Source organism: Carassius auratus, unplaced genomic scaffold (genome assembly GCF_003368295.1).
Source record: "Carassius auratus strain Wakin unplaced genomic scaffold, ASM336829v1 scaf_tig00216052, whole genome shotgun sequence".
Lineage (NCBI taxonomy): Eukaryota > Metazoa > Chordata > Actinopteri > Cypriniformes > Cyprinidae > Carassius > Carassius auratus.
In genome coordinates, this window is record NW_020528383.1 from 104,390 (window position 1) to 121,640 (window position 17,251).

The 17,251-nt window shown below is 36.9% G+C and overlaps 1 protein-coding gene across 3 annotated transcripts; it reads right to left on the reverse strand.

The window, feature by feature from the left end:
• Positions 1-846: 846 nt before the first annotated feature.
• LOC113096966 (endothelin receptor type B-like) lies at positions 847-13,411 on the reverse strand. Of its 3 annotated transcripts, XM_026262187.1 has the most exons (8): positions 12,693-13,411; positions 6,651-6,763; positions 6,352-6,556; positions 6,049-6,198; positions 5,730-5,863; positions 5,452-5,560; positions 4,923-5,070; positions 847-1,551 (listed from the first exon to the last, which is right to left on the reverse strand). In XM_026262187.1, the coding sequence occupies exons 1-8, from the start codon at positions 13,092-13,094 to the stop codon at positions 1,526-1,528; spliced, it is 1,287 nt and encodes a 428-aa protein (XP_026117972.1). In that variant the 5' UTR covers positions 13,095-13,411; the 3' UTR covers positions 847-1,525. The 3 variants fall into 3 exon arrangements, with proteins under 3 accessions (XP_026117972.1, XP_026117971.1, XP_026117973.1); XM_026262186.1 differs by lacking the exon at positions 847-1,551 and having other exon boundaries at positions 4,709-5,070; XM_026262188.1 differs by lacking the exons at positions 847-1,551; positions 5,452-5,560 and having other exon boundaries at positions 4,898-5,070.
• Between the last annotated feature and the right edge of the window lie 3,840 nt (positions 13,412-17,251).

Here is a 17,251-nt window from a genome sequence, read left to right on the forward strand (position 1 = left end):
AAATTATACTTAAGAAAATCAGACAATCATACCACTGCATGATGACATTTTTCATCATCAAGCAACCAGCATCATCTAATAATGTGTTCTCAGGCTTTTTTTTTTTCAAAACATACACCGCTACAGCAGTGAGAGAAAAGCATTAAAAACTCAAGTGCACAATTGTTCAACTAAAGCAAACACGTATCACCATTTATCCGTATCACGTATCAACTATTATTTTTAAATAGACATCAACATCTAAATCTCTGTTAATCTCAATAAGAAATTTCTAAATGTATGACAGAGATAAGTGAAGTTGGAAATACTGTTTTTGGAGTTATTCAAGATGGCAAAGGTTGGGTTTTTACATTCAACCAAAATTTGACACCTGAGAAACATTTGAGTACACATCCAATGTCCAAATGGTATGATTCCTGTGTATCTTAATTTGGATGTTAGGTGATAATGTTCTAATATTGTTATCAATAAACATTTTTGGAATGTTTTTAGAGAATGTTGTCCTACATTTTAGGAGAACATTCTGGAAACTAAAATAAAACTTGCCACTGAAAACATTCCCAGAACATGTAATGTTCTCAGAACATTCTTAGAACAATAACACTCTTAGCTGGGTTAACCAATTAACATAATCTCTGATGATCAAATTAAATATTTACTACCACATATGCCCCCATCACTGACATAAAAGTCAGACAAGAAAGTAACTTAAAAAATGATAGAAAACCAACAGATTTTCAGATAAAACAAATTTCACACTGATGACAAGTGAGGGACATTCACTGATTCCAAAAGAGTAGCCAGGGGTTAAAACTTGATTTTAAGATCAACGTAAACTGCACTTATTTTTATTTCTGGGAAATGTAAGTATCTTCCAAAGCATCTGAAGGGCAGTGCTAAAAAAACAAACAAACAAAACGTTTAAATAATATGTTAAAAAGTTTCAAAATTCCCCCCAACCCCATCAAGTTTCTGTATGTTTTGACCTCAAAATCATACAGTGACTGCTGGAAAGGGTTAAAATATGTGAAAGATAATGGAAAACCAAATAATTTGTGGGACCTGGGGGATTTTCTGAAGAACAGTGGGCATCTTAACTGTTCAGGACAAACAAGGAACTCATGAACAACAGCCGTGGATAGGTAACAATACAAAGTATTAAGAATCAAGCATATGCAAACTTTTGAACATTTTTTGAATATCTTATTCTGGACTGTACTAAATAAAATCCCTCTTATTTTGGTAATATAACATTTTGCAGGAGTATATACACTTTTGTAAACAACTGTACATATATAAATGTCTTTTTTTAAACAGCATTAAACTTTAAGTAAACTTTAAATAAACCATCATTGTTTTGCTGCAGCATTAATCTCATCCAAAGCTGAAATGCCTCAGGAATTGACCTTTTTGACCATTAAAGTCAAGAGACAACCTAATCCAATAAGAAATGGAAATAGATTTATTGCGAAGATGAGATTTGAATCTCTCATGTGATGATTCAGAGGTGCTGTTGTTGTAGATTTCACAGTGACTGCTGGAGGAGGAATCCTGTTGGAAATGAAACAGAGAGACTCTTTCATGGCATAATTTGTCATGCATTATGATCATTTAAAGAAGGGAGAGATGGTCATGAGAGAAAGCGGTTTCCTCAAAACACCTCACATGATGTACTTTACTCATGCTCATGAATCATGTGATCTTGTTTAAGAGGAGACTATTCACAAACCTAACACTGTCTTTTAGGTCCATTCCTACATTTCTGATGTTGTCGTGTTTGGTTTACACTGAAAAATTAAAATTACCTATCAAGAAAAAGTTCAAGTTAAACTCAGTTTTATCTGAAACGTTAAGACTATTTACTTAATACCACATGACCAGTAGACACAGAGAATGCAACAACTTAATATAAAATACAGCATAAAAAAGGACACTACTTAAAATGAGGCTGTCCAGTCTAGTAAGTGAATCCTCTAATACAAATGATATCGTGACAAGATAATTTTTTTTTTTTTTAATTTCTACAGGATAAAGTATTTCCCCTTTCAGTGAAGAATAATTACAAATTATAAATATAAAATATATAAATAGCTAATTAAGCTGTGGCACTGTGAACTTATATGAATAAACAATGAACAACAGTATTTTCTACTACTAAGAATATCATTGATTAGCAAATGGTGTATACAATATATTGCTCATTGTTAGTTTACGTTATTGTATTAACTAATATTAATACCAGATACTTTATTTTACATTGTTACAACAATTAACTGGAAATGGTGTAAACAGGTTTTTGTGTTTTTATTGTCTTATAATTTTTTTTTACAACACATTTAATATAAAAAGTCTTACATAACAGATGGACAGCAAAGAAATATATAAATATTATTAAGAATAGCTACAAAAAAAAACTGAACAGATTCAGCAGGAATTATAACACACAATTAAATGATTAGTAAAATGTCTGAGGCCTTGAATCATGTGGAAGATTAATCATACAAGTTGTGTAAATCTCAAGTAAATCTTCTACTAAACACATGAGATAATCACAGTATAAGTTTGAAAGCATGTGCAAAACTGAGAAACACTGACAAATACACTATCCTTAAAGATACATAATTAACCACATCTCAAGGCTGAACCTCCCGAAAACAAAAACAATAAAAAAAAAAAAAAAAAAAGTATAACATCTCAAAGCTAGTATTAGTAGTAGTAATAAATCACAAAATAAATATAGTCTTCTATTTTAGGGTTAATGTATTTTCTGGGCTATAGAAATGAGATTGTTGACTCAAACTATGCTGCAGCACAAATCCATATATGTGTGTGTATACACACCAAAAACAAACCGAGAATTTTTCCTTACAATCAGTTGCATTATTACATTTGGAAATTCTTTAAATAAGGAGCTTTCAAACCAGTACTGGAATACCCCCAGCACTGCACATTTTGTATGTCTGATTTAACACACCTGATTCGACTTATCGGCTCATTAGTAGAGACTGAATTGTGTGTGTCCAACGGAGGCATAATAAATGTGCAGTGCTGGGGGTGCTCCAGGAGTGGTTTGAAAACCCCTACATTAAATATACATGGAACTATAGAGAGCATGTGAAGTCACTTTTGATTTTGGTTGAATGTTTACACCACAATTCCTGAAGTAAGAGGAGTTGGACAAAACTTGTGAGCATTTTTCAGATAGTGTGACATGTGGCCGGTGCTGTGATGTTCAATCATTGTTAAATCATTCAGTTAAATTTGACTTTTTTAACCTTAGAGCATCTAGAAAACCAAAGTACAAAACCAAAGTACATGTATGCCAGTCAGGAGTGAATAGAAACTGGAACTTAAAGATATACAGGTGCATCTCAATAAATTAGAATGTCATCGAAAAGTTAATTTCTTTCAATAATTAAACTCAAATTGTGAAACTTGTGTATTAAATATATATATATATATATATATATATATATATATATATATATATATATATATATATATATGAATTGTTGGCCCTCTTGAAAGTATGTTCATTTACTGTTACATGTACTCCTTACTTTGTAGGGACACCTTTTGCTTTAATTACTGCCTCAATTTGGCATGGCAGTGATCAGTTTGTTGCACTGCTGAGGTGGTATGGAAGCCCAGGTTTCGTTGGCAGTGGACTTCAGCTCATCTGCATTTTTTTGGTCTCTTTATTTCTCATTTTCCTCTTGACAATACCCCATAGATTCTCTATGGGGTTCGGGTCTGGTGAGTTTGCTGGTCAAACACACTAACACCATGGTCGTTTAACCCAGTGGTTCCCAAACCTGTCCTGGAGTACCCCCAACACTGCATGCTTTCTTTGTCTCCCTAATTAAACACATTTGATTCAACTCATCAGCTCATTAACCCATGTGATAATGAGCTGATGAGTTGAATTTAGAACCACTGATTTAACCAACTTTTGGCAGTGTGGACAGGTGCCAAATCCTGCTGGAAAATGAAATCAGCATCTACAAAAGGCTGGTCAGCAGAAGGAAGCATAAAGTGCTCCAAAATTTCTTAGTGAACTTAACACTAGGCTTCAAGCAACATGGTCTGTGAGCTTCTCCACCCTTCCTCCAGACTATAGGACTGTGGTTTCAAAATGAAATACAAAACTTGCTCTTATCTGAAAAGTGGATTTTGGACCACTGGGCAACAGTCCAGTTCTTCTCCTTAGCCCAGGTTGGATGCCTCTGACCTTGTCTGTGGTTCATCAAATTCCTTGACACCTCTGTGTGTGGTGGCTCTTGATGCTGTGACTTCCAAAATTTTTCCTTCCACTCAATTTTCTGTTAACTCTGTGAACAGTCAGCTTCTTTGGTAATGAATGTTTGTGGCTTACCCTCCTTGTGAAGAGTGTCAATGATTGTCTTCTGGACAACTGTCAGATCAGCAGTCTTTCCCCATGATTGTGTAGCCTACTCAACCAAATTGAGAGAATTTTTTTGAAGGCTCAGGAAACTTTTGCAGGTGTTTTGAGTTGATTAGCTGATTGGCATGTTACCATATTCTAATTTGTTGAGATAGTAAATTGGTGGGTTTTTGTTAAATGTGAGCCAAAATCATCACAATCATCACACCTTTATTTATATAGCGCTTTAAACAAAAAAGATTGTGTCAAAACAACTGAACAACATTAAACTACTTCAAAGACTTGAACTACTTCAGTTTGTGTGCATTGAACTGTTATTTATTTAATACATAAGTTTCACAATTTGAGTTGAATTACTGAAATGAATTAACTTTTCCACGACATTCTAATTTATTGAGATGCACTTGTACCTATAATATCACCACATCTGCTTGTAATGAGTATACCTCCAGCTGACACAGAGTTAGGTTTTATGCCATTAGCTAAATTTTAAGTGCAATTTGTTGCCCACCAATACCTGTATGCAGACCAGTGCCTAAGTTGAAGTGTATGGCACGGCTATTGCTTTGTTCAGATCCTCGCTCTGTCACCTTCAGCTTCATGCAGGACTGTTTGTCATCCATGGCTAACATTTCAGGAGGAAGACACCAGCAACACAGACATGACTGAAAAGGAACAGAGGAGGATAAGGAATATTTTTCATGTACACTACAGCAGGAATTAAAACAGATATGCCCAATTGTTCACACTTGCATGAAAAATAAGTTGAGTAATGCCTTAAATATTAGGCAGTAGAATGCAAAAAAAAAAAAAAAAAGAAATCTGTGTGAAGTATTCCTAAGTATTGAACATGTTTATTATCAAATCCAGGGAATTTCATTACAGTGCTAAGACATAGCATTTATTATTCTTGTTTTACTGACAACATCATATAAATGGAATCAACTATTTATACATTATTTAGTAAATAAAAAAAATATTTACTATATTATTTTTTTACAGTTTTACATTATAGCAGTTATCATTATCTGTCTGTCTGTTCTTACTCTGAAGCAGCTCTTGAAGCGCTTGCTAACCATATACAAAGCGATTGGGTTTATGCATGAGTTCACTGATGCCATGTTGATCCCGATATAATCAAGAACCAGGAAGAAACTACAGGTAAACAAACACACAAACAGTTTCATTATTATTAAGACTTTGATTTAACTCAAAAGATAGAGATTAGACTACATGCCGGAACTCTTGTCCTTCAAAAGTTAAATTTAACTGTTGAGAAGAACATTATAGTGTTTCAACAAGAAGATAGATGATGTGTTCTGACCTCAGAAGCTCACAGCGGTTGGGGTCCCTTTCATCATAAATGGTAAGCTTAAGAATACGACTGAGGTGCAGAGGAAGCCAGCACAGTGCAAAGACTAGCACCAGACAGAACACGGTTTTAGCCACCTCACGTCTCTGTAAGGCACAATCATGTCAATTGCTGAATTGTTCTTTTGTTTTAGTTTTTTGACAGTTTTAGTGCATTAAGACACCATGACAAGTAAACCATCTCCAGAGTATTAACAAACTTGTGTAGTGAGTGTATGGTCTCTCTTGAGAGAATATACAGTAAAAAATAATGAAGGACAGAGAGCTCTGACCTGTTTTAGGTGATCACTAAGAACAATTTGGACCCCATTCTTCTTTCGAAGCATTTCACAGGTCATGAGAGTGTAGAAGATAGCAGTACACATCAGCGGCATGCAGAAGTAGAAACTGAAAAGCCACCAATCTTTGGCTGACTTATAAAACTGGAATTTAAGAAAGATCATTATTAACATTCAGTAAGGCAACTTAATCCAGTTATTATGTATCCTGCCTAAAATTTTGTTGATCCAAATATTGTATGACATGCACCATCACAAACAACATGTAGCCTCTTTACAGTAAATATACAAACTGACCTGCATGAACTTGTTTTTCTGCATAGGGTGGAGCAAGCAAATCCTAAGCTGCTCTCCTTTGTAGTCCATTGTGATCATGTCAAAGGCAATGGCCTCTGGCACTGCAAGTATAATGGACAGCACCCATATCATAATGATTTCAATAGCTGTCCATTTAGGGACGCCAATGCCTTTAATGCGGTTCCACGATGCCACTGCTCGAAACCTTTGGGACAAAGTCAGTGCCAGGTTCCAGATTAAATGCTGTTACTAGATATTGAGGTAATAAGAACAAACTAAATACAACAAAATACAGATACCTGTCTATGCTCAGTGCACACAAACTTAGCACTGTAATGCCAACTGATGTCTTTTGTATAAAGGGAACCATTTTGCAAAGTCCAACACCAAATGGCCAATCTTCAGCCAGAAGCTGAAAGACAGGTACTTTTAGGTCAACAAGAGCCAAAATTACACAGAAACAGAACTGAAAATTACAGGAAAAATAAAATAAATACAAAATATAAAATACAAAAAGATTCAGTCAAATATTTCTTAAAGAGCTCTTATGACTAAAGGGTTTTACCAAACCACGCACATTGTTTGAGAAGCTGAGCGACTGCCTAGCAGGGCCTGCTCCAGGCATGAGAAATGGTGGGCTGAGCCCACGTAAATAACTATTGCCCCGTTTCCACCGCAGGAACTAGGGGTGTAACGGTATGCAAAAATCACGGTTCGGTACGTACCTCGGTTTTAAAGTCACGGTTCGGTTCATTTCCGGAACAGTAAGGGAAAGAAATGCAAACATTAAACTGCAGGTTGTTTATTACTATAAAATTTTTTTAACAATTTATTTACATAAATTATAAAATTATAATTATAAATTATAAAATAAATAATAAAATAAAAAAGAATAAAAAATAAAATGCTGCAAAGTTCTCTACTAAATAAAATACTCTCAGTCTCAAACCAATATCATATAATAAAATATAATGAAAAATATATAAATAACTATGATTACAGTGCAGCATTACCAATCCCAGCTTGTAGGCCTGCTCATATTTAAAAAAAAAAAAATTAATATATTAAAATATATTATAACTTTTCCAAAGTGTAAAGTTGCAGCATTAAAAGTTTCAGTTTTTAGACCTTCTCAGATTTCGTTTTTGCGTTGGACCGATCGGAATTAAGACAAAAGGTATGTTTAATGCTGAATTACAATCGTTTTTTTGCTAGTTGTAGTGATGTTCACACTCCCATGATGCCTTCTGAAAACCTTAGGCCGGTGACACACTGGCATATTGCACCTGTTAAACATAGTCTATTTTGCCGTCAATACTGTTGATGGTGTCCTTTATCAGTAGGCTTTATATTTATGCTCAACATGAAGTATAGATATTGTTGCCGTGAAGACAAGATCCTGGTCTGTCGGCGGTCTCCCTCTATGTCACCTACAGTAGCAGCAGCACGCCAGCGCCGCGTCAGGCACCAGGTTCTGGTGTTTAAAGTCACAGAAAATGTGAAGCAACTGACATGCAGCAGAAACTCCACGCTCACGCCACGAAGCCAGTGTGTCACCGGCCTTAGCATCAGCTGCAGGGCGGGATTTGCGCTGAACACGGAGACTTCCTCCACTTAATATGTTCATTTTGAAAAACTAAAATGTACCTATGTTCCCCAAACAAAATATTGCATTCGGTCATTCAGTACACACGTGCACCATACCGAAAGCCCTGTACCGAAACGGTCCAGTACGAATACACGTACCGTTACACCCCTAGCAGGAACTTTACCCAGGAACTAGGGACTTTGGTCTGGTACTCGGTGTGTTTCCACCACAGGAACCAGGAACTAAATAAAGTTCTGGGTAAAAAAATGCCCCTCAGAAAGTCCCTGCTGGCGAGGTAGTACTTTTGGGGGCGGGACTTGGGCGCTAAACATCCTGATTGGTTGAGTTCAAGCATCATTGGTTGAGTTCAACCACCATTTATTCGGATCATTTTAAAAATATTACTGTTCTTGTGTCATGAAATGGGAAAGTAAGCAAGGGAGGTTAGCAAGATAAGAGATGTGATCCAGATGAGGAGTTAGTGCTTTTCATCTTGATTACAATGATGCTTGAGTATCTGCTAATTTCCCTTCATATTTCCTGGATCATGTGGCCAGGTCACAGGCTTCTGCAGCAGCCTTATTGATCATCAAGCCCCCAGCATGGCACTGCAAAATTTCCTGGATGTCCGGGCTAGGCTTACACTTTCTGGCTGCCTTGTCTGGTATGCCATATCTAGGTCACCCTGATGGGCTTCCTGGTCACCAGGATATCCCCTCTTGCTGAGGGATCAAGTGGGAAGTATAGGTGGCATTTGCGACAACCTTCTTGTGTAATGCTGTCTCAGCCAGTGCTCCCCTCGCCTCAGAGGGTTGTATTTGAGCTTGCCTCTCCCGTTTGCCTCCGTGCTTCCAAGAATTTTTGAACAGATGCTTGGGAAGCTCTTAAATCCATGCTTGGTAGGTGCACACACTAGGCTTTGTTCACATTCTGAAATCCACATAGTGGTAGGTGTGCACGCTGAGCACCCTGCGCACTTTCTAAATTCCACATAGTGGTAAGTGTGTGGTAGTACTAGTAAAGTGCAGTGAAGTGTGCAAGATGTGAATTTAAATTTTATTTATTTACAGAGGTATATGATGTCACACTTGTTGTGCAGCGCATATCCATGAATTAATGTTCTGAAGTGAAGTAAACTTCAACAGATTTCCCCTGCTCAGGGAGTAGGGAGCAATAAACACTGTCTAGAGACAATGTCAATGGGAAGAGAGTTCATGCATGGAGCTCACTTCTAACAAGCTGATTATCTGAATCAGGTGTGTTAACAAAGAGAGACATACAAAATGGGCAAAGCAGAAGGTTAGAAGGTTAAAAAAAAGCAGAGGTATTTCCTGCATGTCATAGCATAGCCCATTCTCCCTTATCAATGTCTGCATTAAATACCTCTGCATTTAATTAATGCTATGTTGATACAGTAAGTATTAAGCATTCCAACACAATCTTAAGTTGAATCATGTAAACATAAAATAATATAAAATGTCTAACTTAACATTCACTACAGACCTTGTATGAAAGTTAAATTGAAACTCGGTATGGTAAACAACTCAAATAACATGTGGATTAGTAATTGATCTCTATAGATTTATGTGAACAGTGGTTTGCATTAAACATAAGCCCTTGCACCACAAATAGAATAAAAAAATCATGTACTGAAACTTTATCATGCGGCAAGCTCATCGATATCCATCCACTTGTTTGCATGGATTGTTTCATTAATTCATTTATTTAATCGCTTGCATAGTTGTTTGGTTCATTGTAAGAATCTTCAACTTGGTTCATTCAAGTCAAGGTATTTATAGAGCAATATTGTTTCAAAGCAGCTTCTAGTAAGTTCTGTTACCGCTATAATGGCTTAATTCTTTACACTGAGCACTTTAACTGGACAATATGATGAAATATAACATTAATAAATCAATTAATTAATCAAACACTGCTTGAAAGAGTGTCAACATACTAAAAATAATAAATAAATTAAATTATTAACGTGTTAATGTGTGTTTATTTTGTTCTCAGAATTTTAATAGCATTTAATGATTATGAACATAAAAACATTACAAAACAATTGTTTTATATAATATTAGTAATATACCATAGATGAAACAACAAATCTATGTACATGTAATATAAAAGTACTGGCAATGTTTAGCTTTTGCTGTGTCTGAAATCGCTCACTCGTTCACTCAGTCACTCATTCACTAATACCTATATAGTGTATGGCAGTTGAGTACACTATATCAGAAAGGAGTGGACAAATAAGTGACGGATTCAGACGGTGACGTATATACTGTGCGTGAGACTTGTAGCTGTTGCAAAAACATTGTTATACTGTATGTACTTTTAAATTATGTATCTGATTTTAGAAAAGAATATTAATAGCAATAATACTCAAAATGACTTTATATTGCAATTATACATACCTCCACTTCAGCTTTGTGGTTTCATCAATGTATATAATATTTTTTTTTTAAATGCTTTTATGTTCATAATCATTAAATGCTATTAAAATACTGAGAACAAAAATAAACACACATAAACTCATAATTCATAATTTTATGTATTTATTATCTTTAGCATCTTGACACTGCTCAAGTAGTGCTTTAAACTCATGTAAGGTGGGTGTAGAGTGCCCTCAGGAGACTGTTAATTTTACATCAGAATGAATACTGTGATTAACCGACATTTTTAAATTATCCACCAAAGTATCATCATTTTTGTAAGGTAACAACAATGCCACCTCAGTAAATTAATGAGTTATTGCCTACATAACATATTTTAATGCTCCCGCTCCCACTCACGCTCTCGCTTCCAGCTCCCCTTACGAAAATTAACAATGGTTTTACTACAAAATAAAACCGAAAAAGCATGGTTACTATAGTTAAACAATGGTAACCAAAAATTAACCATAGTTTAACCATGGTATTTGTAGTAAATCTGTGGTTATACAAATGGTAGTCAAAACGGCAAAAAAACATGGTTACTACAGTTTTACTGTAATTAAACCATGGTTAATTTTCATAAGGGTCATCACTACTCCGCGTTGGATAGTGGGAAATAGTGCTTCAGAGAGTGTACATCGGTTGTACACTCGAAATCAGAATTAGTTGTGGGTAAAAAGTAGTGGAAAAATTTAGGGAATAATGAAGTCATTCACTCAGAATTCGGAAAGCGCTACAAAATGGCTGACACCCAATATAGTGCACTATATAGTGGATAGGGAGTGATTTCGGATTCAAGATGTGTTCTTGGCCCACCCCTTTTATCAAGGATGCATCCAGAGGTGATCTGGTATCCCTGATTGCATTTCGCACCAACGATCGTTAATGGCAGAAGAGAAACCCTGCAAGTTTCAAAATTGTATTATTGTGTCATGAAATGCAGTTCTACAAGTATTTCAGGCGAGAATGTAGTTGTTTAAACTCAAATATGTTATTTATTTATAAAGATAGCACCTGTTTGAAAATTTGCTTTGCAAATTTCGGAGATGTGACCTCCAGGCGCTCACCGGGCACTCAGTGCTCATGTATCCGCCGTGAGCAGTCTCACCTCACCTAGTCCGTCTGACATTTGCTGCTGGCTCAGATGTCTCTGTTGTCATTAAACATGAGGTAAAATATGTTTGGGGTAAATCTAACAGATGATCTTTGGTCTCATGAATCTATTATTCTTCCAGTTCATATAGTTTTGATTGAGCACAAGTTATGTTTAATAAATAAGCCTATTTATTTTTTAATCGTAATACAAAGCTGACTTTGTTGCATAGGCTACATTTGACCAAATTGTTTGCTTTTGTCTTTATTTTCTATTACATAAATATCTTATACTTTACTTATTATTTTATGACTATATTGTTCACTAAATCTCACGTTTAACAAAAAAGGATTGTGCTTGTCATATTTAAAGTTATTATAGGCTATACAATGAAGACAATCAGAGTATATGTGCACACACTACCTAAAGCACATATTTTATATTTTAAATGTGGGACAAGGCAGTGGTCTTTTTATTTCATTTTTTTATAATATGGATTTTTGTGAGCATATTATAAATAAACAGGAAAGAGGCAGTGCTATTTGATAAAATTTTTCGTTTCACTGAAATGTATGTAGGCTACGACTACATTTTTGTGGCTATTAATATTTTTTTTATTAAATCGAAAAGAGTCAGTGGTGTTTGATATCATATTTCGTCTTATTGTATACATATAGTGAAGATAACCAGAGTAGCCAGTCAAGTACAATTGCTGTTCCATTTGCAGAATTACCAGACTTGCGAACTTGGTATTGAGAAACGGCTCAAAATTGAATAGTCGAATAAAATCGACAAATCGCAACAGCCCTACTTGGCAGTGTCTCGGGACTCCCAAATTTAAATCAGAAGCATTTCAATTAAATAAGCTTCAGTGGAAAATTTGAATGCTCATTGTGCCAGCGAAGACCTATTTGTCAGATTCCATAAACACTTGTTAAATTTGCAACAAAAGACACAGAATAAAATATGGAATACAAAAAAAATAAAATAAAAAAATCATGTTTACTTTTCATTTATCTGTTTATTTTTAAGGTCATAAAAGAAGTAAACGTGCTATATATATATATATATATATATATATATATATATATATATATATATATATATATATATATATATATATATATATATATATATATATATATAATTATTAATATTATTATTTATTTAGCCTATTTATTTTAATGAGAGATTAAATATAAACGGTCATGAAAAATGTGCTTACCTTATAGACGTTAATGGGAATGTCTATGACAATATGCAAAAGATCCCCAAGCGCCAGGCTTGCAATGAGGATATTAGGACCGTTTCGCATGCATTTATTTTTATAAATGATTCTGAGCAGCGTAGAGTTTCCGATTATCCCAACTACAAACACAATGCACGAAACCACGGTGTTAATATACTTGAAAGTATCTCTTATTTCTGTGGGACCTGTGCACATAGGCGGCAAAACTCTTGGTCGTCGAGGCATTGACTCATTGACCACTCTGCCTTGACCAATTGCAGATTTCAGTGTCGGAGACACGAGCGCCGTGGAAAGTTGCCTAGTCCCTGGAGCACTTATCATGACGAAGTTTCCAGTCAGGAGAATGAGCAAAGTAGCAACGCATCTTGATTCCATCATTTGTATGAAACGTTAAACACTATGCTAAAACTGTTTATCAGTTTAATCATTACATTGATTGCCAAATATCTTCAGGCTAGAATTTCAAAGTAGTCCTTTGCTATTGTCAGTTCACGGTAATAAAGCAGATATTTTAACCCTTCGTTTAAGTTATTCGTATAGAATCGAGAGAAAGTCCTTCACGTCTTCTGACAAGTTCGTCCATCAAAACTCCAGAAGACTTAATTCGCGCACATTTCCTTCCAAACGCAAGTATTTCTTTGATATGACCACAACGTTACGTTTAACTGTGTTATCTGCATCTGCGGCGTTTCCTCAGTCATTCTCTTTTTCCCACTGGCCCTCCCACATCTATGAAACCCGTTTCCGCCTCAGTTGAGAAAGAAAGAAAGAAAGAAAGAAAGATAGAAAGAAAGAAAGAAAAATAATAATGAGAAACTCTCTAAAAGGTATGACTTAGCTAAATAGGCTACCTCATTATATAGACGATTTCTTATTATAGGAAGAAGAGGAGAAAAATCCCTAAATAGTGAGAAACTATTTTATGATACTTCTTCTTTGTATTTATTTATTTTAATAAAACTTAGTTTTTCATAATGGTTTAAATGGGTTTATCTCACTGACAGAAAATTATTCGTGGCTGTTCATGACTTCAGAAGTCGTCTAAAGGGGCTTTCACACTGACAGTTTAGTGCGGAACGGGGCATAGTTCGCATGAAAAAACGCTAATGTAAACGCTGTCATTGGACCCTGGTGCGCACTGGGGTATCGAACCCGAGACTACCTGGAGAAGGTGGTCTGAGTTCGATTGCTCCTGAACTGTGGCGCGGTTCGCGTGAATGTGCAAGCAACACGGACTTGGGTGCGCACTTGTTCAGCAAATAAGTATTCCGCGCATGCGTAACACTGTCGATAACATTGTTTCCTCAACACCAGAGAGCCGAGGTTGATTCCGCACACTCCTAAAAGTCAAAATTAAATTAAATTAAATGCAATAATTCTAATTAATTATTATGCTGTTTATAATAGCACCAAAAAAAAAAAAAAAAAAAATGCAACTATGGTCAGTCACGTTTAGTTCTCCAGGCGTTTAACGCAAACTGCAAACGCACCTGGGTTTGATACAACTATTGAGTGTGAAAGCAGACCAACGCTGCGGTCAGGCAGAATGGAGAAAAAAAAAACTTGAGAGAAACCAGGCTCAGTCGGGGGGCCAATTCTCCTCTGACCAGACTAAACCATCAGTTCAATTCCAGGCTACAGCAAAGTCAGTTTGTGGAGAAGAATCATCTGTTTCCTGCAGAGGTGGGACAAAGTCATCGTTATGCAAGTCACATGTAAGTCTCAAGTCTGCCCTCGAGTCCCGAGTCAAGTTGAGTCAAAGATGAGGCAAGTCCCGAGTCGAGTCAAAAGTCAAAGCCAACAAGTCTCAAGTCGAGTCCAAAGTCCTACCATTTTAGTTTTGAATCAGTTCAAGTCCTCTTACAACAGAAATAAAATGTATACAAATCATGTATGTCTGTAAGATTTGTATTTATTTAAACCTCTTTTTATACAATGACATCAATCAAATACAGTAAAAAAATTGAAAATTTAAATTTTCACAAAAAAATGCTTGTATTTCAACAGCATATTGCACTAGAACAATGGCCTGTTTTTGTCTCATGTGTGTTGGAGAGACTGACGTATACATTTGTGTTTATCAGTCTAGCAGCAAGGTAGAAATGGTACTTTAAAAAGGACGTTGACATGATGTTTGCAAGGTTTTCCATCTGAGTGTGCTACACTCATGTACCTCATATAATCCAGGTTCAAAAATACCTATTTTTGTTAGCATGAACCAGCAAGGGAGACATGCTTTTACTGTTTCGTTGATACAGTATGTTACATCCCAAAGGTGCTTAGCATTCATTCAAAACCTACCTTTCTTTGTGCAACTTCAGGTGTTTTACAAAGTTGGAAATTGTGGCAGCTCCGTCTGTAATCTTCGACTTGCATGTTTTGCAAATTGCAACTCTTTTTTTTTTTCAGCTACCTCGTAATTTTTATAGCCAAACAAAACTATCTTTGGTATAATTTTGCCAACTGGCGTGTTGTTTCTTTTTTTTGCGCTTCAGTGGTTGTCTTGCAATGTGCCTGCTTAGATGCTGTCAAATCAAACCAACGTGGGACTACAGTGATTGGATGTCGTGCAGGCAGTGTGCATGCTCTCTGCATGCATACAGGTGGTGCACATTTTTTTCACAGATGCAGATACACTGAGAGCGGCGTGGCCGTGTGAACATTTTTTTCACCCAGGTTTTCATGGGAAGTAGCAAGTCTTCTTGAGTCAAAAGGCGCAATTCCAAGTGAAGTCACGAGTCATTGATGTTAAAGTCCAATTATTATACCTGGCTAATATGGTCATACTTCCTGGTTCTAGTAAGAACTCTAGTTGCTACATTTTGGACTACCTGGACTAGCTGTGAGGAACAACCACCCAATACACTGTAAACCCTAGTAAGTTGAGACTACTCAAATGATTTGAGGAAAGTGGTTGCGTAAGTAAAATTGAGTAATGGCAAAATTGATTCAATTCAATTGTGTTGACCTAATGTTGGTCTCTTCATTGAATTAATGGAAAGGTTCAAGTACAGATAACTTAAAAAGGCAAATAGACTTAACTTAAATTTTATATATTTTATATATAAAACATACGTTTTATATGGTTGTTTACTTGTTTTAACGATTTATAAATGATTTAATACAAATATAAATTTAATACAATAAACTGCTTTATTTGGTTTATACATTTACGTTAATTTAAGAAACATTGCTCACATCAAGCTCATATTTTAGTCACATTAAGACACTTGAACAGCACTTTGAGCTCATATTTCTAACAGTAAGCTCACATTTTAAAAAAAACAGTTAGCTCATTTTTAACAGGAAGCTGCATGTTTAACAGTCATTATTAAAAAACAGTGAGCTCACATTGTTAACTGTCACAGTGTCTGGGTTATCCACTAGATGTCCTCCTTCCCCACGGTGTCTGTCACTTCATTAACCACATTCCTCACATCTCTGCCTAAATCATTGCACCCAGCTGCCACTGGTTATCAATCATTACACTCTGTCAATTCCCCATTAGCGTTTGTCTCCTCCCCTGTGTATTTATACCCGGTCTGTCCTAGTATGTGTCACAGAGTTCTTGTTTAATTAATGTCCATCACTTATCGTGCCCTAGCCTTGTGTCCTTGTTTAATTCATGTTTGGGTATGTTTGGTATTGACCTCAGCCTGGACTGTTTATTCTTTGGATTTGCCCTTAAATAAAGACATACCGACAATTGGATCTTTCTCTGTGGTTTCCTGTATTCCGGCCGTGGCAGAAGGACTCCATCACAGCAAGAGCCAGCGGTATGTCTGCTTATGTCTCCTCCCCAGCCACAGAGTGGGAGAGGGATGGTTTCGAGGGAACTCGCCTGGTGGTTTTCCGGGGGACCAGGGGAGGTCGCAGAGGAGGGAGTGGTCGAGAGGAGGCTCAGCATCCCTCTCAACCATGGCCCCCCTTCGACCCGGGGCTCGTGTGGGATGGATCAGAATCAACGTCTCACCATGGAGGACGGAGAGGGGAGAAGAAGCGCACGTCCACCATGGTAGCCACACTGCCCATGATGGCTGCTAGGCCAGCACAACGCCAGCACAGCGCCACAGCACAAAGTGGTCACCAGTCCAGCGCCATGGTGCAAGATGGCCGCCAGCTCAGCGCCAACACCCAAGATGGCCGCTGACACGTTTTTGGATTATTTCTCCATGCTGTCAAAGATCCTAGAGATTCCCAAAACTGTTCACGTCACGGCTGCTGAGCCAGCGCCACAGCACAAGATGGCCGCTAACCCAGCGCCAATGCCCAAGATGGCCACCCGTCCAGAGTCATGGCCCAAGATGGCCGCCAATCCAGCACCACAGCACAAGATGGCCACCAGCCCAGTACCACAGCACAAGATGGCCGCCAGCTCAGCGTCACAACGCAAGATGGACATCAGCCCAGCACCGCAGCATGGGATGGTTACTAGCCCAGTGCCACAGCACAAGATGTCCGCTAACCCAGCGCCAATGCCCAAGTTGGCCACTGGTCCAGAGCCACGACCCAAGAAGGCCACCTGTCCAGAATCC